Genomic DNA, 25,108 nt, shown 5'->3' with positions numbered 1-25,108 from the left:
GTTTGAAATGTTGTTCTTTGGGGCTCTTTTTCGCCATCAAAAGCAAATTATCTAGAGGTCAGGTACTGCTCACAATACTTTTCATTGCTTAAATTATTCAGAAAACCAGTAATATTTTACAGGATGAGGAGATCTAAGGATGTACAGAAAAGATGTATGGTTCTGGCTTAAAGCTAAGCTACACGAAGTATTAATGTAAGTTGAAACTTTAGTTCTGGGCATGTTCAGATGTATGCAATGGCTTTTTGAGCTACATGAAAAAACTCCAGCACACTGCAGGGCAAAGTTCTTAAAGAATTGCATTGTTTGTGGAAATAAAATAATGGGATGAGTTCAGAACTAAGAGCCACCTTAAGGGTAAATGCATTGCATTTCTGTTCTTTTGTTATTGCTGTTGTTTAAGCGGTGGAAAAGAACAAAATGCGCAGAAAAAGGAAAGTCCTTGTCTTTTAACTTCTTGAAGAAGTATTTCAGGAGGAACTGCCTGTTCCACAAAGCTAACCTCACCTTATAAAGCATGTTATCTCTACATCAGGGCTGTAAGAGAACCCACATAATACAGAAAACTCAGGAACCATGAGCTGAAAATGCACTTCATTTTCTTAAAGCGGAATTCATCCCCCTTTTAGTTTGTCAACTGTGTAGGGGAAGTTCACATTTGAGTGCAATTTTAACTACCTGTTTTAACTTGTGAAGCTGGGTCCTGGCAGGTGAGGTCGAATTCAGTTCATCCTTTGCTTTAAACACTCAGTTTAGCAGCTGATAATTAAGACAACTTCAGACAGTTGCCTGGTGTGGGCACAATCACAGTATTTTCATTCTTTAATTAGATCATCATCAAAATGCTAACCTAGCTTCTGAGCTTCCAAGAGCTACAGAGCTCTCTTTGCTACCACCTTCATTTAGATGAAACAGTTAATATCACTATCCTTATGACAGCTTTCAGTTTCTCAGATGCTGCTGTTGGGCTCTGATTGTTCTAAGGAAGATGCACAAAAGTGCTGTTTCCAGCTCAGGATTAATTTCACTTACAATCTCCTGATTGTTGCTGCACAGTAAGACTGAGAAACTAAAGCTGTTGCACAAGTGCATTGCAATTACTCTTTAGAAAATGGCAACCATCTGCCTCTACCAACCACTTGTGAATCACTTTGGTGATAGCAAACCAACGTCAAGTGTTCGAAGTCTGGCTGCTTCCTGTAACTACTGAGCTAAAAACTACAGAAATGTTAAACATTCCTGTAAAGGGGAAATTGCTGAATGCATCTCACACAAAGTTTGGGCTACTACAAGCAAGACTGGTGTTGAGTTCTGAACTGCTTTACGATGTGCTTCTGTGTAAAAGAGTGTTAATTCCAATGCAAGTCAAGAATTGTTTGTGAACACAAAAATTTTTAAGGGAATTATAAGTAAGACTTACTAGACTGGGATGCACTATCACAGTTCTCTTCTCTGTTCCTTTCCTCACCAATTTAAAATTTCATTTGTTCATATTTGTACTACATAACTGAACATTAACCTGATGCCTTCATAGGAGTATCTAACATAATTTTCAGATTTCTATCCCAAGATAATTCTGATCTATGTGACATAAGCACAAGGTTATTTCTACTTTTTTTTTTCCCTCTACTTGTGAGTTAGTTTATTTGTTCCATCTTCCTTATCTCTCTCTAGCTGACAGAATTCATTATTCTTCATTTTGTAAATCACATGTTTATCAAGAACAGTATACACTTTCTATATAAAACCACATAGATAACAAATGCATAAGGTAACCAAAAATCAACTGCAATTCAGAGACTAAACTTGTTTGGACAATCTTTTGTGTTTGTTTTTTTGTTTTTTTTCTAAAAAAGAAAAATGGAATAGAATCTTAGATACAGTCAACACTGTACTCCAAAGTGTGACATGGTCAAAGCTTATCAGCCTAACAGTGTCAGTTTATTCCGGGGCCAGCATATTGCAGTGACAACCCCTGCAAGAGTTCTAAGGTGGAAAGAAGAAAAAGCAGCCCATCTGATCTCAAGATATCATTATTTATGATGTCAATATAATATGGAAGTGATGATGTATTGGAAATGTGACAGACTTTGCAGATTTTTTCACACAGAGGGTGGTGATGCACTGGAACAGGTTGCCCAAGGAGGCTGTGGATGCCCCATCCCTGCAGGCATTCAAGGCCAGGCTGGATGTGGCTCTGGGCAGCCTGGGCTGCTGGTTGGCAACCTGCACACAGCAGGGGGTTGGAACTGGGTGAGCATTGTGCTCCTTTGCAATCCAGGCCATCCTGTGATTCTATGACTCTATGATAAAGCAATATTTTGGGTAGGGGTGAGAAGATCTGGGACACCGGAGGACTGTGGCTTTGTCTGTATGGGGACTTGGGCTTAGTCTCTCCATGTTGAGGACACTCTTCAAAAATTTGGATGCCTTGTTCCTGTTTAGCTGTTCCTGTTTGTGTATTTTGAAAGAGGGAGAAAACAAACAGGAGCAAGGTATTTTTACAGCAGAAGAGCACGAGCGAACACACTGCTCTGGACATGCAGACAACACAAAACAAGAAACTCTGTAATTTGCAGCATGTGGAACTTCCGCACCTCTTCAAGATTAAATCCATGTAGAGAGTACTACATGAAATCCTTGAAGGAATATTTTTGAACGGGCACGAGTTTGTTTCTGAAATGTTTGTCTGTAATATTAATTGGAGTGTATGGCTTTTACCCCTTCTCCTTCTGCACAGCATGTGAGAGCTCTGAGGGCAGGGAGCTGCAGGCAGGTTAATTTAATCATAGAACATCCCGAGTTGGAAGGGACCCACGAGGACCAGCGAGTCCAACCCCGTTCCCACAGAGCATCAGTCAATCCCTATGGCTGAGGTTGGTGTCCCAGCTCTCCCTGAGCTCTGGCTGCCCTGGGAGCTGTGCTCTGCCCACAGCCTGTCCCTGATATCCATCCTGAACCTCCACTGCTAACTTTTGTTAGCCTAACTGTATTTAGAAATGTGTTTTAATCCCAAAGTACAAGGAAGGAGCATGCTCAGGCTCACTACCAGCAGCTTTTGCTAAGGCAAATCCTGTCTAGTGTCACTCACTGGTCTGACCCCAAGAAATCACAGCCTAGGCAGCACCTGATCGTCCCAGTTTTCCCATTTGTTAAGTTAAAACCGAAACAAAACACCTTTAAAGGTAAAAATGCGGCACCTGCAAAACTCCCTGCAGTCCTTCACTGTGAAGTAGAGCTGCTGAGGGGCACGGTGACTGACTGACTGACTGACTGACTGACACTGACTGGGTGAGCCGCCTTCCCGCTGTCTCAGCTCTACCCGCTCCTTCGGGACGATCGGCGAGCCGAGAGCCCACCTGGAGAAGAGCGGAGCCCCCGGGCTGACTGAAGCACGGAGAACCGAAGCATCCACCCGCCCTATTCCTCCTCGGCTCTCCTCAGCACCGCCTCTGGCTGCGCGCGCAGCGCGGCCACCGCCTCCTCCCTCCTCCCGCCTCCCTCCCTCCGTCCCGTCCTCCCCCCCCCCCCCCCCCGACTCTCGCGGTGGCTGCCGGGATCGCTGGCCGCTTTGGTTAATGTCCGCCATGTTTGCCATGGCGCAGGGAGCGGATCGAGCGAGCCCGGCGCGGATCTAGGGCTGCGGGGCGTGCGCTGTGAGCTACGGGCGGCCCCGCGGAGAGCTGTTCCGGGGCGGCGGGACCCTCCATGGTGGTGCGGGCCGGGTGCGGGAGCGGCTGGGAGGCGGCGGCGCGGCCGCACTGAGGGCCCCCCCGCCCGCCCGGCCCCGGGGTGTTATTGTGAGGGGGAGACAATGAGCAAACTCTCCTTCCGAGCCCGGGCGCTAGACGCCGCCAAACCGCTGCCCATCTACCGCGGCAAGGACATGCCCGACCTCAACGACTGCGTCTCCATCAACCGGGCTGTGCCGCAGATGCCCACGGGGATGGAGAAAGAGGAGGAATCGGTAAGGGAGCCGCGCAGGGGGGGCACCATTGTTTATCAGACACCCCCCTCCCCTCACGGGAAATAGGCCATCGGCATTCACCAAGCGCACTACGCACGCTCCCCGCCGCGGCGCTGCACGGGTTTGACTGGGCGCTGCGCAAAGAGCGCAGCGTAAACTGCTGTCCGACGCCGTAAGCGGGCCCTGCTCCGCCATCTTCTTTGCGTCCCGACTCGCGAGTGTTTTGATTAGCGGGGGGAGGCCTTTACGCTAGCGTAAGAAGGAGGAAGGCGCAAGGCGCGTCTCTGAATGAGCGAGCGGGCGCAGCCGGCGTAGCGCGCTTCAGCCGCTTCTCTTGGGCGCGGGTTGCGGGTCAGGCGGCGCGTGTGACAGGCGGCGGCGTGCCGCTGCCGTGCCGCTGCCGTGCGGTCGGCTGCGGGCTCGTCAGCGCCGGGGCTTTTCAAGCCGAGCGTGCCGTTAAGTCGGGTAAAGAGAAGCTTCAGTTCGCTCTGCTGGGGGTTTTCGGTGACGAGCGGCAGCTGTCTGTCCCGCAGCTGTGCTCCGCGCCTCGCCGCCGGCATCTGCGCGGCGCTGTGTGGAGGCGCGGGACGGGGAGCAGCGGAGCGGTGCTGGCGGCGCGGAGCTTCTCGCAGCCCGGCTGCTGCCTCCGGTCCGTGTCAGACGTGGCTCGTTCGAAATGACCGCGTTGTTTTTGATTAAACGGTGTTTGCTTGCTCGCCCTTCGGCTGCCCGGCTGCCCGTGGGCTGCCGAAGTGATGGTGAGGTTTGGGTTGGTTGCTGCTGTATGGATTTTAGTTTGGGTTGATCCTAAAGCGTTGTGTCTTTTTTGTAAGGAGAGGTGTGCTAAATTCCACCAGGCTGTAGGAATGGGGGTTATGGAAGATTTAGGCTGGATGTCAGGGGGAAGTTCTTTCCTATGAGAGCAATGAGGTGCTGGAACAGCTGCCCAGAGAGGCTGTGATGCCCCGTCCATCCCTGGAGGTGTTCAAGGCCAGGTTGGATGGGGCTCTGGGCAGCCTGGGCTGGTATGAAATGTGGAGGTTGGTGGCCCTGCCTGTGGGTGGGGTTGGAGCTTCATGATCTTTAGGTCCCTTCCAGCCTGGGCCATTCTGCGCTTCTGTTCCTGCCCTGAAGCGTGGCTGTGGGGTTATGTTCTGCAAGACTCTCGATATGAAACAGTCAGAGAAGCAGCAGAGAGGTGCAGTGTGAGATACGTTATCAGGGCACGGTGTTCAGCTGTGCCACTGATGGAGAGTTTGGGGTATTGCTGTGTGCTGACTGCTCTGTTTGTGGGGTGGGTCTCAACCCAGTGCTACACATACAGTTCTCTGTAGATTTATGTGTTAGTGGCAGGTAAGGCTTTTCCAGGTATAGATGGCTGTAGTTAAATGTATGAGAAGTTCACTTCAGACAGCTTTTTTTTTTTTTTTTTTAATAGAAATATTGCTGTTATTCATAGGGAGTTTTGGGGGAAGAGAGCTGTTCGTTTGTTCTCTTCTGACGTCTCCATTACTTAGGGGTCTTGGGGAATGGTTTTAAATTGAGGTAGGGGAGGTTTAGGTTGGATATCAGGGGGAAGGTTTCCACACACAGGGTGGTGAAGCACTGGAACAGGTTGCCCAAGGAGGCTGTGGATGCCCCATCCCTGCAGGCATTCAAGGCCAGGCTGGATGTGGCTCTGGGCAGCCTGGTCTGCTGGTTGGCGACCTGCACACAGCAGGGGGTTGGAACTGGATGAGCACTGTGCTCCTTTGCAACCCAGGCCGTTCTATGATTCTTTTTTGTATGCTCAGCCCTCTGCTGGGACTGCACCCATGAGAGCTGTTGGGGCGGCTGGTGTTCACTCACACACACGGCTCAATGATCTCAGAGCTGAGGGCTGCCTCAATTGACTATAACGGTATTTACAAATTTTCAAGACCTAAAGCTGCTTGATGTATCTGCCTTGTCTCTTACAGCCCTGTTGCTCTAGTAGAGGTGTATGACTTGCTCTGTTCATGATTGAGTTTTTTGCATTGAAGAAAGCACTCCGGTTCACATCTTTTAATTTTTTTTTGGTGTGATTTCATTCTGATTATCTTTAAAGTAGTACTATTATTTGGTATGCCAGCTTAAAGTTGGCAGTGATTCATTGTTATCACTCATTTCTAAAACTCTTTCTGAAGTTTATTTGGATAACAAATTAAAGCAGTGCGGAGTCGCTGTGGTTGCAGGCAGGGTGCTGGAGCACACTGCTGGTTCTCACATCTGGAGTGTGGGTGTGAGCATCGTTATTGGACTTTTGTTTTGATCTGATCTTGATGAAAATCCCAGAATGATTTCCATGTAAGTATCTTAAAGATTTATGAGCGCTCGAAGCGTTTTACAAATCAGCAGCTCTTCTCGCTCACGTGGAGGTTCTAGCTGTGAAGGGATTAGGCTTCTGGTGTGTAGTATGTTTGTGTTACTGAGTGTTTATCATTTATCCTGAATTAAACCTGAGTAGGAAAGCGTGAGGGTTCTCTAATCTCATGTAAGAGGGAGCTCATAATTAAGCAGAAGTAGGAAGCTGTCCTTTTGTGAGTTTCAGGTACTGTGTGAGTGTTTTGTGGTGCTTTTCTGCTGGTGAGTAAGAAATGTATCTCACGAATCCTTCCAACTAGAAGCAGGGAAAGTTGCAGAGCAGAGAAGTCCTTGTGTTATTTCTTACTGCCTAGCTATCTGTTTTTTGACTGAATGCGTGGTTAACGAAGAGCATTCTAACATCTTCTGGCAGAGGAATCCTTCTTAATGAGACACACATTCAGCCTGAAGTCTTTCAGAAGTGAATTTAACTTTGCTGGATTTGTTTGGAAATGGTGGCAGTTGATAGGAGTAATAACGGTGGTAATTTATAGTAACTAGATTGCCTGGTACCTGAGCACTCACCTCGAAGTTCTGGTTTGAGCGTTGCTCACTACAGCAGAGATTGATGCTGTGTGGCAGAGCTGAGGGTGTCTGGGGGGGAGGAAGTGCTGAAAGGCAAAGTAAGGACATGGCTTCAGGTTATTATGATGCTGACGGTGTGGATGGGAAGTGAATTTCATGCTTGGTTTCTGTGTGATTGCCTCAGGATGCTCTTTTACTGATTGTACACTTAATGCTCAATTTTGAGTATTTTTAAAGTAAATTTGAATGCATTTCTTTTTTGTTGCTTTCTCTTTGTTTATATGCTCTCCATCCCTTTGGTAATTCAGTTCCGTTGTAGCACTGGAAACTAGGGTTCGTCACCTGGCTTGCAGTGCTGCTGAAGCAGCTCACTGCTCTTCTGAAGACAGAAGCATTTATTTTACTCAAGTCACTCCTTGTTTGGATGCTTCTGCTGATGTAGAGTAACACAGTGAACGTTTTTGCTGATACATGAATAGAAAGAGTTCAGTCAGAAGCACTTGAAAATACGTGCACATAGACCAGAAGGGATCATTAATTTTATGGCACATTAAGGAAGTTGTGCACCCATCCTGCATTTGCATTTCAGTTTGTGCATCCTTATGCCCAAAGAGTAGATGAATTTATGGTTGCTTTATAATATTTCTGTAGAGGGGCTTCGTGCTGCGTCTGTGAACATAAACACATGGATGTTAGTTGCGGGCTTCAGGAATGCTCTGCTTTTGGCCTTCCTATCTACTGTTGAAATCTTACGTGCTTTACAGATCGTGTCCTTTTTTGTTCATTGTGTTTATAAGGAGATGGATGAGGTTATTTATTTCAAGTAACCATCAGCATAAAAGCAAGTGGCTTCATTTGGTACTTGTTCCTTGAAGTTGTGCTTCCACTTGCTTTCTGCAATGAAATCAGGGAGTTTGGAGGTGTGTGCAACAGTTCCTCTGCTACTGCTTGTGTTTCCTGGTGGCACTCCAGGTGTGCTTTGACATGGTTACTGGGAAGCATGCTTCTTTTACAGCTGAGTTTGTGTATGGAAGTGCTGCAGGTGATTGCTTTCGGAGTACAAACAAATAGCTTTAGCTGTCACTTAACAAATTTATACTGAGCTAACCTGTAGGAGCCTTAAACAGCTTCAGTTTGTCAGAGGGAGGTCAGCTTCTGTTGCTTGCTGTGCTGCCAACCCGTTTGGCTTCTAGGAAAATGCTTCAGGAAAAGCAGTCAAGTAATGAGGTGTTGATCAGAAGTCATTACCTGGTGCTGTCTGAGACAGACAGGCTTGAGGAGCACTAGAAAACTAGGTGAATAAATACATTAATGAACATCACATGAGAAGAGTAGTTAACTTAGATAGGAGAAAAAGAATGCTTAGTTATTTCACAGTTAAACTTGTGAAACTCTGATATCCTAACCGCATGTCATCTCTGCCTTCCCATTGCATCTAGAGGAGAGTTTTGCAGTCTGTTTGCTCTTCCATCGAAGTGCTCAGTCTTTCATTATAAATCTTCTTACTCAGATTTGAGTGGAGATGCTAGCAGTGTCTGTTTTCTGTTTTCAAGCTGCTGCAGCTGTACCTTTTCCCAGATAAAGTGACAGGCAGCTTTTTTTTTTTTATTCATTCCTTAGCCAGTGTGCATGTATGCTGTGGAGCAGATACCCTGTGAGGAGCACTGTGCTGTTTAATGATCAGAGCGGTCTGGTAGGAAGTGTGCATTTCCCCACTGAAGGATCTGGATGAGGGGAAAAAAAAGGGACCTTTGGCCTTTCCAAGCAGGTATGCAGTTTCAGGAATGAGAACGCTCTTAGTTTAAAAAAAAAAAAATTAAGTTAATGACAGATCTTATACATATATATATATATATATATATATATATATATATATATATATATATATATATATATATATAAAAAAATTTTATTTTTATTTTTTTTAACAGAAATTGGTGTAGCTTTTTGGTGATTCAAACTGTTCATAAAGAGCGGTCAGCACCTCTTATCTACTATATTAGTTCAGGTAGGTTAGAAGATGAATTTCACTTTCCTAATGCTGGATTTAAAACAGCTGATCTTAATATGCCATCAAGCAAATGTCATGAGATAATGAGATCTTTGCAGATACCATCGTTCCATGCCACTATTGTGCATGCTAGAACAGGTGAGACCTGTGCAGAAGTGACTCCATGTGTGGCCAGAACCTATTCCAAATTTGAGGTCTGTGTGTGGGGTGTGTGCGCTCATAACCTGCAGTCGAACCCTCCACGTTGTTTATGAGGGCTGTGTAAAATAAAGAAGATGCCAGGGCACCTCTGGCTAACGTAGGGGGTAAACGAAGGAGAGCTGAAGTCCAAACCACACAAATACTCTGGAAAACAAACAGAAAATCCTGAGAAGGTTTTTCAAAAGTCTAAGCAGAGCAAACCCGGGAGTCTGCATTTCCCCACAACGCAAAGACAGCAGACTTCCTTGGGGAAGGAAGAAATGGGCTTTGTGTGGTTCACACCAAAGGCTGAAGTGCAGGTGGGGCTGCATTATTCCCAGTGTAAGTTAACTTCTCAGTTTGAGTTCAGCACCTTTATGTGTTTACTTGTTTACCTATTTACTTGTCTTTGTGTATATTAGGGGGCTGATGGGATTACCAGAGTGTTTGGTGGTAGGTAACATAACACCGTGTTCTAATCCTTGCAGATTTTGTTTTAAGTTCTGTTCTCTTTGTAAAGCTTTCCTGTCTTCAGCTCTTGCGTGTTTCTCCCCCCACTGAAGCGCATTGAGTCAAACAGTGCTGTTCCTTGCAGGTGCACTTTCCAGCTCAGTTTCCCAGCCATTATTTCAGTTTTCAGCTGTCACTTTCTGTCCCTGCCTCCAGTGCTTTTACCTGCAAAATACTTCTGTGGCCAACAGAAGCTTCCTTTCAGTCTGCGACTTCTACTTTTTAATGACCTGTTTGGTAATTTCAGCCTTAGTGCTCTCTAGGCTGGGTTTTGTTAACTGTGGTTGGGAATGAAAATCTCTGCCGATGGGCTCGGAGCCCATCTGAGCAGTCAGTTCCCTGTGACCTGTTGAACTCAGCTTTTCGTTTGCTCTGGGTGTAATTATGCGGCTGAAGGTAAACAGTACAAAGATTTGCCCTTAAAACTCATCATCAGTTTATTAGGGCTTATCACATTAACACCTATCAGCTAGCCAGTGACAACTGCTTCAAGTATAAGCTCAGCCTGTGACAAATGTCAAGTGATTTATCTTTCCATGTGCTTTCAAGATACAGCTGAGCCTGTCTAACTGCTGCCTGCAGCCAGTAGGTACCCTGCATCTCCCTGCTGCCTGACGCTTGTTTGCCTGCTTCCTCGGGCTTCTCTGAGAGCTGAGCCCCATCCTGCTGCCTAGCTGCCAAAACCAAGTGCTGTGTGCTCTTAGGGGAAGTGGTGGGAGCAGGTGGGGTAGCATGCTTGGGAGCAGAGGAGCTTGAGGCTGCTTTCCCGAGGTTAAATGGGTTCAGCCCTATCTTCACACCGCACTCCTAATTTGGATTAAGTTGCATTTTGGCTGCAGGGTGCAGTCCTTAATGCCAGTCCACAAAATGTGCCTGAACTCATTTGGGTGTCAGGCTGGGAGTGGTAGGATCCGGGGAGCTGGCTGTTCACACCGCAGCTTTACACAGGGCTTTCCCTTGCAGGTAGGGCACTGCATGGCAGGGCTCGCGAGGAGGCTTTGCAGTTGAGGCTGTGCTCTGTAACATCTCTAATGTAGGTAGGGATATTTTTTTCCCCTTTTTTTTCAGCTTAAGGGAAAGAAATAATTGGGGCAGCTGCAGGGGAGGTGTGATTTTTGCGTTGCTCCTGCTTGGCAAAATTCAGCAGTAGTCAGCTCCGTGCAATTTCCGTGTCAATTGACATTAGTTGAGATGTCCTGTTTGAATAATTTAAATCAACAAGCATTAAATCTGCTTGTATTAACCTTGTTTTTAATTTTTTTTTTTTTTTTTTTTTTTTTTTCCCACAAGAGATCATTTTGATGGCTGCTGAACATTCAGGAGGTTATCTGGAATTTATTTTGCCAGTAAAGCTAGTACACCATGCCTCAGTTTTACTTCTTTGAGCAGTTCTGTGCCTTGGTGCATTCATCAGCTTCTGGCTTCACCATTTCTAGAGAAAAGTAACACAGTGCTTACTTAAGGTTTAACTGTAATTTTATTTAGGTGAGATGAAAGCTATTGTTAACGAAGATCAATTGCAGAAGTGATATTTGTGTAACAAGTGAAGGAAATCAAAACTCAGTTATTGCTCTTAAAGGAAGTTTGAAAAGGGGTGGAAAAGACCTCATTTCTTCCTTCTCTGGTGTGCTCCACACATCCCCAGTACCTCCCCAATCCACCCTACTTCAGCAGTGGTTTTCTTTGTGTGTTCTTACATCTGTGTCATTTGAAATCCCAAGGATTGAGGGCTTGCATGGTGTGCCCTGGGAGGCCGTCCTCCCCTTTGTTACATGTCAGTTCCCTGACACTTCTCCTTATCACTGAAGGATTGTTCCCTTCCTTTTATCTCATCACATCCCTCTGTGACACAAAGTCGGTGTATTTATAAGTGTTTTCTGCCCCTTTTCCCTGGTTGGTTTCTGTTGTTACATTTTGATTTGTCATTTGGTTATCTCAACGTTCTACCATTTCTGTTGTGGAGGCTCATGCTTCTTGTCTGCCAGACCACCTTGAATTGCATAACAGAGGCAATTTATGCTTGAAAGGCTCCTGGTGATGGTTCTTATGTAGTAGGAATTTATTTCTGGGAAAAAAGCAGCACAAGAACTAAACACGGAGTTTGGTGAGAGAGCAAGCAAGTAAGCACCTACTTCTTGAATGCAGAAATGGGATCTGAAACATTCCAGGTTATTGTGTCTCTGAAGAAGATAAAATTGCTTTTGTACCCAAGCTCCTGGTAGCTCCACTGCTAGGACAATAAGCTCTCTTGACACCAAGAACAGTTTTATTTTTGTAATGCATGTCTGTCATGTTAGCAGCAGGAAGCATTCCTACCTCTTGATATCCAGCTTGAGAACAAGTAGAGGGGAAGGCTCATTGTGAAATCTCAGTCTTATAAATACTACTGCAGGATAATATCATTAAAAAATTAAGGATAGGACACGTGGGTGTTCACCTTTGCATCTCTGATTGTCTGACTTGGGCAATCAGTTACACTTGTGGGAGCACTCTTTCAAGAAAATAACAGTAATTCCTTGGTTGCAATTTGTTTGCAATTTTTTCTGTTCAGTGTTACACCTGTTATATGCTGAGCATGCAAATGTATCACAAGCTGCTAAGTGAATACACTTACTGAATGTTAAACTGTTTATAACAGTTCTCTCTAAAAGGGACGCAATGGCACCTGGAAACAAAATGCTCTTTTTTTTTCCCTTCCTTCCTTCTCTTTTTTTTTCCCTTCCTTCCTCCAGTTCCTTTGCAGACCCATGTATCTGGATGCCAAGCGTTGTCCAGGGAAGTTGAGCTCACTCAGGTATTTCTCATGGCCCTTGTGTTGTATCATTTCAGCCTCCATCAGCATCTTTGAGGTGGTTTCCAGGGGGTTTGTCCCCAAGGTGCACATGGAAAGAGAGCAGGTCATCTTTGGCTTCCAGCTGTCACTGGTATTGCTTCGTGACATTGTGGGTCATGAAGCTGGAGAAGGAGCTTGTGAGCTGGAGAAGGGAAGACAATGACAGACGTGTTGTTGCTGATTCTTTTTTTTCTTTTTATTGGTCCTTTATTAACATGGACAAAAAATAGAGTGCCTTTTAAGTAGCTAAATAATAAAAATCTTACCAAATCTTACCCAGTGTGGGGATTTCTGTGAGTCTGTGGGGTGAAATCATGCAGCGTGGTTCACATTGCTGCCCTCCTTCATTGGGCTGTGTGTAGCAGCAGCCTGTTAGTAATATGGTTTTGGTTTTTTTCCTGTAGTCCTGTAATCTGACAGTGAGGAAGGCAAAACAACATGGGGAGTGGGGAATGATTCTTGTGAAAGAAGAAGTTGGGGGAGTTTGCACTGGGAAAACATGGCCTGGCCAGCAGAGAACTTAAGTAGTTTTGTGAGCCCTTTCCACCTGCAAGCAGGGAGCACCACGCTGTCTTCTGCTGGCTTTTTGGAGCTGCTTCCCACAGCCAGCCAGAAACCCTGCATGGCAGCTGGGGAAGGAGCTTTGATCCTGTAAAGCACCCTGCTTTGGGTACAGGGTTTGGATGCTGTGTCTGCCTGGCTCTCCACATGGCTTTGTAACAGAGAGAACCTTTTGAGGAAACCATGACCTGAGGAAACAGCACAGATGACTGAACAGATTCTGTTGGATCAGGACCAAAAAAAGCCCAAACAACTCGATATGCTAATTCACTAAAATATTCGCTTTTCAAAATAAATTAGAAATGAAGCTGTGAGTTTCTCTAAGATACTCATTGCTGTCTCAAGGCTGAAAATCTCTGTGGTGTTTTCATGCTGTGTATGTGACTGTTTCAGGTAACTGTTTTCCTTCCCAGGGCAGAAGAGGGGGAAAGAAAGGAAAAAAAGGTCTGAAGGCACCCTGGCTTTTTTGGGTACCTGCTTGCTCTTCAGTGCTGAGGAGCAGAGGAGTCAGTGCCTGTGGTTCCTGAGGCAGGTAGGGCTGTCACTTACAGCAGGGCTGCACTTCGGTTAGCATAGCCTTTGAGCTTCAGATCACTGCTCTTTAGGTGCTGTTTACAGATGTCTCTGAAACTTTTTGTTGGAAACTGTGGTTGAGACTTTTCAAGGTGAGCCTGCTAATCTCATACCAAAACTTCTGTTTCTGAATGCGTGCGTTAAATATAAAAATGCTCACTGATAGCAATTTCTGATTTGCATCTGGTGTTGGGCAAATCAACTAACTAGACTTTGGTAAGATTTACTCATGCTGCTTTTGTTTGTTTTAATTCCTTTTTTGGTTGGAGGTAAAAGGGAAGGTGGCTCTAGGGTTAGCAGAGAAGGAGCCCATTCAGAGTAGCTGAACCTGTTACCACATTCACTTTCCTTTGCCATTGTGCTTACAGCTGCAATGGGCTGCAATAGTCAGAGGCATTTGCTTAAGAAGGATCGATGTTAGCAGCTAGGCTGGGGTGTGCTTTGTTCCTCTTAGTAACATTTCTGTCCTTAAAGTAAACTGTCTTCAAAATACCTCAGGTGAATGGTGTGACCTGAAGCTCTATAGTCCCAGGTTTGCCTTTCTGTCCTGCAGGGTAGATACAGATGTAAGCAGGTGTGATTGTCAGATTAAAAATGTATATACAAAATCAAAAACAACAATAAAAAAAAATGGGACAAATAGTCTAAAGGTGGTGACATAGCTTTTGTTTGGAAGTGTTTGGTTGTTGCCTGCGAGGTGTAATTGAAGGGATGAAGAAGGGACTGGTTGTATTCAGTATGTCCTGAAGTTGTTTCTCCGAGGGAACTGTGTCCAATAAGGAGCTGCTTTTTACAGTTTCATGATAAAGACAAAGATCAGCTTTTCAGTGTGAGGATGGTGTTTAACCACAGGGAGATCCAGCCAGAAAATTAGAGCGTTTATTGAAAGTATGATGAAACTATTTCAAGGGAGTGCTGTGGGAAACAGTCATGTGAACTTAAAGGATAAAGGACTTTTTGACAGATGTTCCTTTTAATCCCCACGGCAGCACGTTCTGCATTTCCTCTCCCTCAGTGTGTGAGAGCTTTGCATCTCCCCTGCTGCAGAGCCAGGTACAGGTGGTGATTTCCTTTCAAGAGAAAAAGAAAAGTGGGCAAAAGAGTGCACTGTGTGTTGGTTGCTAAATGCATTAAGATCTTAAAGACTGTCTTTGGGTTGAGTCAAGCCATTTAATTAGACTCATTGATTTATATATCTTCAGGGTGCATTTGAACAGAACAGTTTCTAGGGCTGGAATTTGTATTTTCCTTAACTTCATGTTCAGTAGAAAGTTATTTCAGTTCTGATTGCAAAAATGATATAGTGTACCTGTTTCTTTGGAAGCTCTACTGATTGAGTGACAGTAGAGCTCTATGTTTGAAGGCTGTGTCATGCTTGAAGACATTGTATAGTGAAGTGAACACTGACACCTATTTTCAGCCTTTCCTTGGGAACTCCCTGCACACCTACCAGCAGTGTTATGGAAACTGAGACTGGAATTACTCATCTGTGCTGTTCAGTGGGCCATGGAGCAGCTCGCAGAGCCTCAGCACACTTTGAGTTTTGGTTGCTGTGTGCCCTCCTTTCCTGCTTTCCATGGAAGTGAATCCTTATTTACTCATCTACTCGTTCATTACCGGAGGCAGCAGTTGCACAGGCAGCCTCCATGTGCCCTCCCTGCCAGCACTGCGCTGTGCGGTTAGCAGGCGACTCCAGGGATGCCCACAGAAAACAGCTCAGTAATGAAACAAATTTTATTTCAGCTGAATTACCTGCTCAGCACTGTGAAGCTTTCCCAGACAGCTTCGTGGTTGGAATGACAGATTTATTCAGCGTGTTTTAACTCCAGCACATCGCGCCAGATATGTGATCGCACTCCGGTCTTAATTCTGGTAGCGTTCACTTGGGAGCCTGGTGGTTTGATTTAATGTTGCTTCATCTGCTATCGGAGATTCCCAAAGCTGCTCTTCCAGTCACCGATTTGTTATATTCTAACTTTGCAGAAATTGCATTATTTTCAGTTCTGCAATGTCTTAATATTTAAGAGGGTGTAATTCATTTAAAAAATCATCAACGTATTTTTAAGGATAGGCTTTTGTTCGGTGCTCTTTTTGTAAATTATGCTCTGCTGAAGAGGGAGAAGTCTTGTTCTTGAGACGATTTCTGCACCAGACGTGGTGCAGAATCTGCTGAAGCTTGGGCTGCTCTGCTGGGGATGTGTCCCATATGTGAGTCAGGGTGATCCCTGCAGCTGCGGGTGAGGAGGGTACCCTCAGGGAGCCAGAAAGAGAGCACCAGAAGCTTTATTGCTGTTTATGAGGGTGGATAGAGTTAGGACAAGGAGGAATGGTCTTAAACTGAGACAGGAGAGGTTTAGGTTGGATATTAGGAGGAAGTTTTCCACACACAGGGTGGTGAGGCATTGGAACAGGTTGCCCAAGGAGGCTGTGGATGCCCCATCCCTGCAGGCATTCAAGGCCAGGCTGGATGTGGCTCTGGGCAGCCTGGTCTGCTGGTTGGCGACCTGCACACAGCAGGGGGTTGGAACTGGATGAGCACCATGCTCCTTTGCAACCCAGGCCATTCTGTGATTCTGTGCTTATTCTGCTCCTAGCAACTGGTTGAATGGGAATGGCTGGAAGATAACCTGAAGCCCCTGCAGCAGGCACAGCAAGGTTGTGTAGGTTGGGGAGAGCTGAGCTTTAGAGTGGATTTCTGAGTTGATTTTCTGCTATGTCATCTTTTCTCTCAAATTTTGGAGCTGAAAGTGAGAGCACTGCTGTCCAGGAAGACTGAGGAAATGGAGGAGGATGCTTGCGGTCTCCTGGCTCCTTGAGAGAAGAGTCACTAAGCTGTGAGGCTTTCACCTGAAATGATTCCATGGCAATTCTGTCTTCTGTCCTGTGAGAATGAAGTGATACCTGTTTAGGGGCTCCATGTTTTCAAGTGATTCACTTTGAGGATGCTTTGTCACTTAACTGTCTGAACTTCTAAAGAAACAAGCTTGTAGGAACTGCTGGCAAAATTGGAACGAGGGGATTAGCTATTCTTTTGATGTGATACTGTTTGTAAGAATGCTTTAAAGGACTTAATGTATATGCTAACTGGTTTTACATACATTTTCTACATGGTAACTTTTAATGAGTTAGAGAATCAGAGCTGGTATGAACCAAACGGGTGTTTTGTGTCGTTGGAGTGACTTTTTCACGGCCTGGTAGGAGGTCTGTGCTTTGAGCAGTTATCTGTTCAGAGCTCTAAGATCTGTTAGGCTCCTGGGTGGTGGAGAATCCATCTCTTGTCACTAACCTGAAAGCAAACATCCTGCTGTCCTCTAAAATATGGGGAAGCCTGACTCTCTTATCTGGAATTTGCGTACAAACCTGAGGAAAGAGTAGGAGAGTGGGATGACTGTCTCTGTAAATACTCCTGTAAAATAAACTCTTCACTTTATCTTGCAGGAACATCACTTGCAACGGGCTATCTCAGCACAACAAGTTTTCAGAGAAAAGAAAGAGAGCATGGTTATCCCAGTTCCTGAAGCAGAGAGCAATGTGAACTATTACAATCGTTTGTATAAAGGAGAATTTAAGCAACCAAAGCAGTTCATTCACATTCAACGTAAGTTTCTGAATGTTGGTTTTGTGGGTTTTTTTTTTTCTTCCTTTAATTCAAATTAACTAATCTTCATACAAGCTCAGGGACCATGTTGCTGCAATTTGAGTAACTGAGAGAACTCAGAAACCCGGGGGGATCTGTGTATGTAAATTCCAGTTTATCTTGTAAATTTATGGGAGAATTTAAGGATAAAGGTGAGGTTTTTCCTACTGTATTTGTTTATGGGCTCTGTACTGATTTTATGTTGAAGTATGGTAACTGGCAAGCCTTGTCTTCTGTCAATCCAAAAATTGATTCAAAACTCTTTAATTCAGAAGTTCAGTATAAATGGAAATGAAATTGAAGAGGTCTTGAAAGGAAATCAGCCTTAATTCTACTGGTTGCAACAAAGTTCTGGAAGGTTTATTTTCAGTTAGGCTAGTGGTGATGTTCAGGCTGTTTGCTGTAGTATATGTGACTTTTCCACTGCTGGGCATAGCAGGAGTTCTTGTGTTTTCCTCTTATTTTGCTAAAGCTTTTTCCTTTCTGTAGGGAACTGGGTCTCAAAAGATCTAAAGACCTAATTAATTAATCATAGTTGTCTCTGCGTGTTCAGTTGACAAGCGTTTATGTTCCAGTAGCGTGGTTGTTCCTTGGCAGGGAGTCATGTTTGTCCTTTGCAGCATGTCATTCCAGGGGGTAGTTTTGTGGCTTGGACTTCCCTCGGAGTTAATCTCTATAGCACACCCTCAGATGCAGTTATTGCAGTGATTTATCACTCTGTGTGTTGAAGCACAAGTTGAGCGCCGAGTTTCTGCAGAGAGAACTTCTCTTATCACCAGTTCATGTCTTTGTTTCGTAGTTACATTGGAAAGACAATTGACAGAGGTGTGCTGGAACATCTAGAAAAGGAAGTACACTCATCTTGCTTGTTCTGGGTTTTGTGCAGACACGCTGCTGGGAAGTGTTGATGAGCAGTTCATCACATTTTTTAGCTGTCTCCAAGAAGAGGCTGCTATCTGTAAGGAGATTGGAGCAGAGAAAGCATTTTATGCTTGTCTGCCTTCTGCTGTTCTTACAGATGCAACTGAGCTTGAAGTCAGGCAAAGATACTTAAGCCCAAGCGTTGATGTCTACTGAGGATCCTTAGGTAATTTCTCACTGGTGAAGTCCCCTATTTGTCCTAAGCGTTTACAAAGTAAAAGATTTCTGGAAATAACATGCTCAAGATCCTCCACGATACATTAGAGATAATGGTGGTAATGTAAGATGTGAGTTAAAGGAGATGGATACTTTTCTTTTTTCACTTGAAGAAACAAACCTGCAAGCAAGGCAGGTTGACTAAACTGAAACAAAGCTGCATTTTTTTTCTGGACATTGCCAGAAATGCTGTTAATGCTGCTAACAAACAGGATTAAAAGTATTAAATATATATAATGTTGTGTGCTTTGTCTTGTTAAGACTTGATCGTTCTGGGGACATAATAGAAGGTATTAGAGCTGAAAATAAAAATCAGATAATGCTTCAGGATAGTTTTCCAATGTAGCCTGGTTGCAGTAGGTGTGATACAAAGCTGCTTTATGCTTGGCTTGTGGTCACTGTATAGCAGTTGTTTTAATGCTGAAAGCAAGAAGAGTAACAGTACGTGCTTTGGCCGTGGAAGCTACATAAACCATGAGATGACAAGTGGCTGTGTACTACATTCCGTGTTTGTAGTTATTACTAAGAAATTATGAATAACCTTAAATAATTTTGCAGCTCATCTTATAGATGAGGATGTTAATCTTTACTAGAATAATTCTTTTATGTGTACCACTAGTTCAAACTAGGGGAAAGTTTGTTACTTGCTGATACACACAGACATACACAAAAAATACCCACTACCAACAATAAAAAAACACCCCAGAGGGGATCCTGCAGCTGATACTATTGCATGTAAGTTGTTTTAAAACCTTTTTGTAAAAACAGTAATGATAACCATCTAATGCTTTATTGTAGGTAATGTAGCCGGATCTTTTCAAATGCAGTTTTGAATACTCCTTGTTGTATGAGATGCAGCCTAGTTACTCTGTCAAAATAAAAAATTAAAATTAAAAAAGTGTGTATTTCTCATAGTTTAGAGTTGCTTTTTTTTAAAAACTGATTACACATTCCACATTTTGGGGGCTTCAGGCCAACATGTAAAGTGGGTATTTGCATGGTACTGCCTGCGGAGGTGTGTGTTGCAGGTGGGGAGCACTGGAAGCTCTGGTTCATTCCAGTGTTACAGACAGACCTGCTATTGAGGTGGTGGTTTGCTGGTTTGTTAACTACTTTGGATATAATTACCATGATGTGGTTCTTCATTTGCATTTGGTCAGCACAGATGTGTTTGCTGCCAACAGGATCAGTGCTGCTCTTTGGTTCGTAATGCCAGCACCCTCCTTGAAGCAGCTGTGCTCTGGGGGAGCAACCCAGGAGCAGATCTGGCAGTAGGCTTATCTTCAGTTTGCTTTGGTTAGGTGGACTGTGGGTTTCTCGTTTCTCTGGCTTGGCTCAGCGTGTGGTTGCTGAGGTTGGTGCAAGGAATGTGAAAGAACTCATGGCTGCTGGGGAGGAAAGCTGGTGGAAGAGCTTGGTTTAGTTGTAACTCACACCTAGGTCAGCTTAATGACCGCTGAACCACAGCCTTAATTTTCTTAAGTAAACTAAATAAGATAATTCAGCTACACTGAACCCTATTTTATGTAATTTAACTTCTAAACAAATTGCATTTCCATAGTTTAATATGAACTTAATATGTAGAGGAGCTAAAGTAAATAAAAGCCAATCCCTCTGTGAAAGTTTCTGTCATCAGGAGTGGTTGCAGTGGCGAAGGGTGTAAACTAGGATGGTAGTTTTGCAACAGCAATTAGCAAGCCAACAAGTTCTGAATGCTTATTTGAGGTGAGGCTTAGTGATAGGATCGTGGAGGCCCTTCAGCGCAGTGTAAAAACATGCGGTGTGGGGAGGGACAGATGCTTTGGAGTAGGAAAACAACATTCATTTCTCAGCCACAAGAATCTCTCTAGAACTACCAGGAAAAAGGGCTGTAGAAAGTTGGCTTGCAGCTGTGAACTGTCACATTGGTTGGTTCTAAAATGCTAGCCACTAGCAGGGTGTCTGAAATACTGTGCTTGCTGAGACTGAGGCTAGTTGTCCACAGACTTCTGTAGGCATTAATGAGCAGCTGCATCTGTTTCTATGGTAGGTGCAGAAATGCAGAGTGGTGAGTGACCACATTGGGCAACTCTCAACACCTGTGTATTGAGGGCAGCTCCAGGATGGAAACTGGCTTTTCCTGGAACCAATGCAGTGTGCTCTGTGCTCAGAAAAAGCAAAAATGAGGAGTAAGGATGTCACTAAGTGTGTTTGAAAGAGCAGCAGTGGGCAAACTTCAGGGAGAGAGGGGGCTTCAGTGAGCATCCCAGAGCTGTAGCAAGCTAGCTGGGGGTTAATTAACTCCTTGTGATTGCATGTAGCAGCTGAAGAGTGATAATCATGCATTCTATTGGAATGCAGTTGTTATTTCCATTGCCTCTGCATCATTAACCTGTGGCCTCCATGTAGCCTCCCTTTCAATTTCAGCTGAGCTGTGTTGGTAAGCACAGGTCATGATAAACAGTGTGAGAAGCACTGCCTGATGAAGAAGAGTATTGGTAGGACGTATGAAAGCAGTGTGTGTGGCACAGGCTGCTGCTGCTCTGACATTACCCGTATGCTTCCTGTGGAGCAAGATGAGACTAGATTTATTCAGTGCTCCTGACAAGTGCATACTGGATACCTTTTATCTTCTGTATCTTGTCATTTTGATTATGTCAAAATATTTTAGTGGAAATTATGGTGTAGAGCTTTGCTTTTGTGTTGGTTTTTTTAATGATTATTATTTCCTGTTTTGCAGCGCTTAGTTTTTTTTAATCCATCAAGTCGCAGAAATGAGTACCGAGATTTTTATCAGCAAATTATTTGTGAAATTAGATGGATTTGACATGTTATTTCACCAGTGGTTGCACAGCTGATGAGCCAGTGTAACAGCCAAAGGAGGAGGTTCTGATTTTCCTCCTTTTCCACTTCTGGTTGCTCCATGTGCCTCCAGCTGGTCCTGCTGCTTGCTGGCTACACCTGCAAATGGACTCAGCTCCCTCCCTTAGCAGAAAGCCACTCACATCTCCCCAGAGCTGAACATGCCTGCCAAGTGATTGGGACATGCATGGCTCAGGGATTTCCAGCAACTCTTTCTTTCCTCAGTGTGAAAATGAGGGCAGGTTTTGCATGCAGTGCTCCCAGCTTACAGGTGAACAGCATCTCCTCTGTCACAATGCTCCCCATGTTCACTGATGCTCTGGTTAAAAACTTACCATTTTGTTCACAAGGAATTACTAGCTTGTCTACTGACAGGTATTGGGCTGGGTGTTTTTGTGCCTTTGGGTAAACAAACAGTGCCTCTTCTGGGCTCTCATGGGTTTCTGGGCCTTCTGAGATCATCCGTGGAAACCTGCTTCAACACAGGAGCATAGACCTGTAGTGCTTGGAGAGCCCTCACAAAGCACAGATAGCCTCTCTGGAAACCTTGAGCCATCTCTCTTAAGTGGGGTTGCTTGAGTATGATTTTTACACTGCACGTTAGGATTGAGTTTGTTTTGTAGGCTCAGGGGAACTTCTGCAATTTCCTTTTTGGAGAAAGCAGCAAGTTGAGACCATCAAAGTCCAGAGTGGAGTGCAGTATGGGGCACTGATGGCAGGGGGAGCACCAGCTGCTAGGCAGGACTCCTGGAACTCAGTGAAGAGCAGCTGGGGATGGGTGCTGATGGTTATTCTGGCTGTTACCCTGCACACTGGAGCGATTTCCTTTCTATTTTTTTTAAATAAATACAGTCTTACAGAGCTTTGTATTTTAAATAATATTCTTAGTTTTTATCTCAACTTTAGCTTTCTGCAGCCATCACTGAAGCAGTGGGATGCAAGCAGTGCAAAGTGTAGAAGTGTCAATCTGATGTGCAGCTGTTGATTTTCTCTTTTGTTTTTTAGAAGAGCTGCTGTGGGTCTTATGCCCAGTAGAATCACAGAATGGCCCGGGTTGGAAGGTACATCAAGGATCATGAATCTTCAACCCCCCTGCCACAGGCAGGACCACCAACCTCCCTATTTAATACTAGACCAGGACAAAATTGTGACACAATAACAGTGGAATGTGCCTTCGTACCATCTGCATGGCCACTTCACTGAATTAACACTACAAATAATCCAATTAAAACATAATTGTACTGCAGTAGTAGTAATATTATTTTCTTGGAATATATTTTTAGAGCATGTTTACAGTATGTGTTGAGCCAGAGAAGTCTTCTGATTAAGTGCTACTCAGAATTAGTACAGTGAAGGGAGGTAGCAGCTGACAGCTGAAAACAGTAAGGGATTGCTGCCTGGCACTTCTGACATGTTGTATCTGAGTGTGAGTGCCTCTTCAGCTTTTGTTCAAGGCTAATTAGTTTTACATGCTGGCAGTGGTTAAGGCTAAGTTATTGCATGGGAGTAGAGAAGAAGCACTCTTAGACTGGTCTGCTGTGTGGAAGGAATGTGTTACTGCGTACTAGTCGACTGTACCATATGAAACAGAATGCTCTGACTTCCTTGAAGCTATTTTATAGCGTTATTCTCATGGTTCTGCTGTTACCTGCATCACCTCAAATTGCACTGGGGAGTTTGGGTGCAGAGTTCTTCAGTGCTGCTGCTGAGATATAGCTGTGACTTAAGAAGAAAGAGAAAAGTTGGGGCTTTGGTTTGTTGTCTAATACACATAGAATGTATGGCCACAAAGCTTCAGTGCTGCTAATACAGTTATTTGTTGGTTGAATTATATGGAGTGTTCTGATTAATATTTCACCTGTCAGAGTTTGGATATGAAACTTTAATTGCACCTAATAAGAATTATTGTTGTTCAGGATTTTCTCATGCTCTTTGTGAAATGTCCTGCTATGATAGCTGAACGATACTTGTGCTTTTCATAGGGCCAGAAACACTGCTTAACTGTGGAGAATGAATAGGGTGATCTGTAATAAAGATAGGAGCCTTGCTGTAAGGTCGAGAGCACACTGTTTGTAGAATACAGAAAGATTTGTGTTCTCATTTGTTAGAGTTAGGGAGTATGGTGAGGTTGCAGTTGGACTTGATAATCTTTAAGGTTTCTTCCAACCTGAGCAATTCTATGATTCTGTGTATTTAGAATTAAGTTGGTTTTGGAGAAAAAGCAAGACCTGTCTTCCCATCAGAATTTGTCTAGCATTCACCAAGGGCAGATCGTGCCCAACCAATCTGGTGGCCTTCTGTGCTGGAGTGATGGCATCAGTGGTCCAAGGAAGGGCAAATAATGTCATCTAACTGGACTTGTGCAAGGTTGTGGATTTGATCCTGTACCATACTCTTATCTCTAAATTGAAGAGAGATGAATCTGAAGGGTGGACTGTTCAGTGGGTAAAGAATGGGCTGGATGGCTGTAGCTGGAGGGTTGTTGTCCAGGTGGAGGCTGGTAACAAGTGATGTCCATCTTGGGCCCTGTGCTCTTCCATGTCTGTGTCAGTGACTTGGACTGTGAGGTTTGAGTGTACCCTCAGCAGTTTGCTGATGATACAGAATTGAGTGGTGCAGTCAGTACAATAGAAGGAAGGGATGCCATTCAGAGAGACCTGGACAAGCTTGAAATGTGGGCCTATGAGAACCTAAAGAGGTTCAATAAGGCCAAGTGCGGGGTGTTGCGCTTGGGTTGGGGCAATTCTACGTATGAATACAGACTGGGAGATGAGCTCCTAGAGAGCAGCTCGACAGAGAAAGACTTTGGGGTCCAGATGGATGGAAAGTGGGGCACGAACCAGCAGTGTGTGCTTGCAGTCGGGAAGGCCAGCAGTATCCTGGGTGTCAACAGAGGAGTTGCAGTGGGTTGAGGGAGGAGATCGTCCCCCCCCTACTCTGGCCTCATGAGGTTCCATCTAGAGTGCTGGGGTCCCCAGCACAAAAAGGATGCAGAGCTTTTGCAGTAGGTGCAGAGGAGGGCCACGAAGATGATCAGAGGGCTGAAGCACCTCTCCTGTGATGCAAAGTTGAGGGAGCTGGGCTTGTTTAACTTGCAGAACAGAAGGCTGTGGGAAGACCTCATTGTGACCTTCTAATTCCTGGAAGGAGCTTACAGGCAGGAGGAGCACCGACTTTCTATACAGGTAGATAGCAATAGAATGTGGGGAATGGATTGAAACTGAAAGAGGGGAGGTTTAGGTTAGATGTTAGGGAAAAATTCTTCACTCAGAGGGTGGTGGGGTGCTGACACAGGCTGCCCAGAGAAGCTGTGGGTGCCTCATCCATGGAGGCACTCGAGGCCAGGCTGGCTGGGCTCCTGGGCAATCTAATCTAGTGGTTGGCAGTCCTGCCACGGCAGGGACTTGGGACTAGATGATATCTGAGATTCCCTTTATACCCAAGCCATTCTATGATTTTACACAGCGTTGTATTTGAAACAAGTTTACTTTATGAAATATTTTAGTAATGTTATTTAGTTGAGTTGCTTTAAAATGGGCAATGAATTGTATTGGAACTTAAGTACTTTTCTGTAAGTATGAGATTTGACTAAAAATTATCTTAATTGTTGAGCTTACTGTAGAAGAGTTGCATTGTAATATCACTAAGAAGTGTTTTTGCTTTTATTTTGCGAAGAGACAGTAAAATTTGTATGCTCCTATGATAGCTTTTGTAAGAAAATCTTTATTTTCTTTCTGCCTTTCAAACCACATTAAAAGAGAATGAGACTTGCCCTTATATAGAAAGACAAAGACGAGAAACTTCTAAATACTATTTTAATACTTCCATGTGGGCACACTTGTAGCAAAAAGAGAGAAGTGTCATGGTGGAGATCTGCTAATTTGATTGATGATGGTTTTTATTTCTATTGAATGCATACTTCTGTATTCACTTGTTTTGTGCCTGTGTGTT

At 44.4% G+C, this 25,108-nt stretch overlaps 1 protein-coding gene across 1 annotated transcript in view; it reads left to right on the top strand.

The window, feature by feature from the left end:
* Positions 1 to 3,814: 3,814 nt before the first annotated feature.
* Positions 3,815 to 25,108, top strand: part of EPC2 (enhancer of polycomb homolog 2) — a gene marked incomplete at both ends in the record, with an annotated part of 39,708 nt that continues 18,414 nt past the window's right edge. The window contains 2 exons of the mRNA XM_079539162.1: positions 3,815 to 3,967; positions 16,981 to 17,140. Of these exons, the coding sequence (XP_079395288.1) occupies positions 3,815 to 3,967; positions 16,981 to 17,140 (313 nt within the window). The remainder of the gene's footprint in view (positions 3,968 to 16,980; positions 17,141 to 25,108) is intronic.

This window comes from Tetrao urogallus (assembly GCF_951394365.1).
Source record: "Tetrao urogallus genome assembly, chromosome: 8".
Classification (NCBI taxonomy): domain Eukaryota; kingdom Metazoa; phylum Chordata; class Aves; order Galliformes; family Phasianidae; genus Tetrao; species Tetrao urogallus.
The sequence above is the reverse complement of the archived record's forward strand: the minus strand, read 5'-3'. Positions and strand labels throughout refer to the sequence as shown.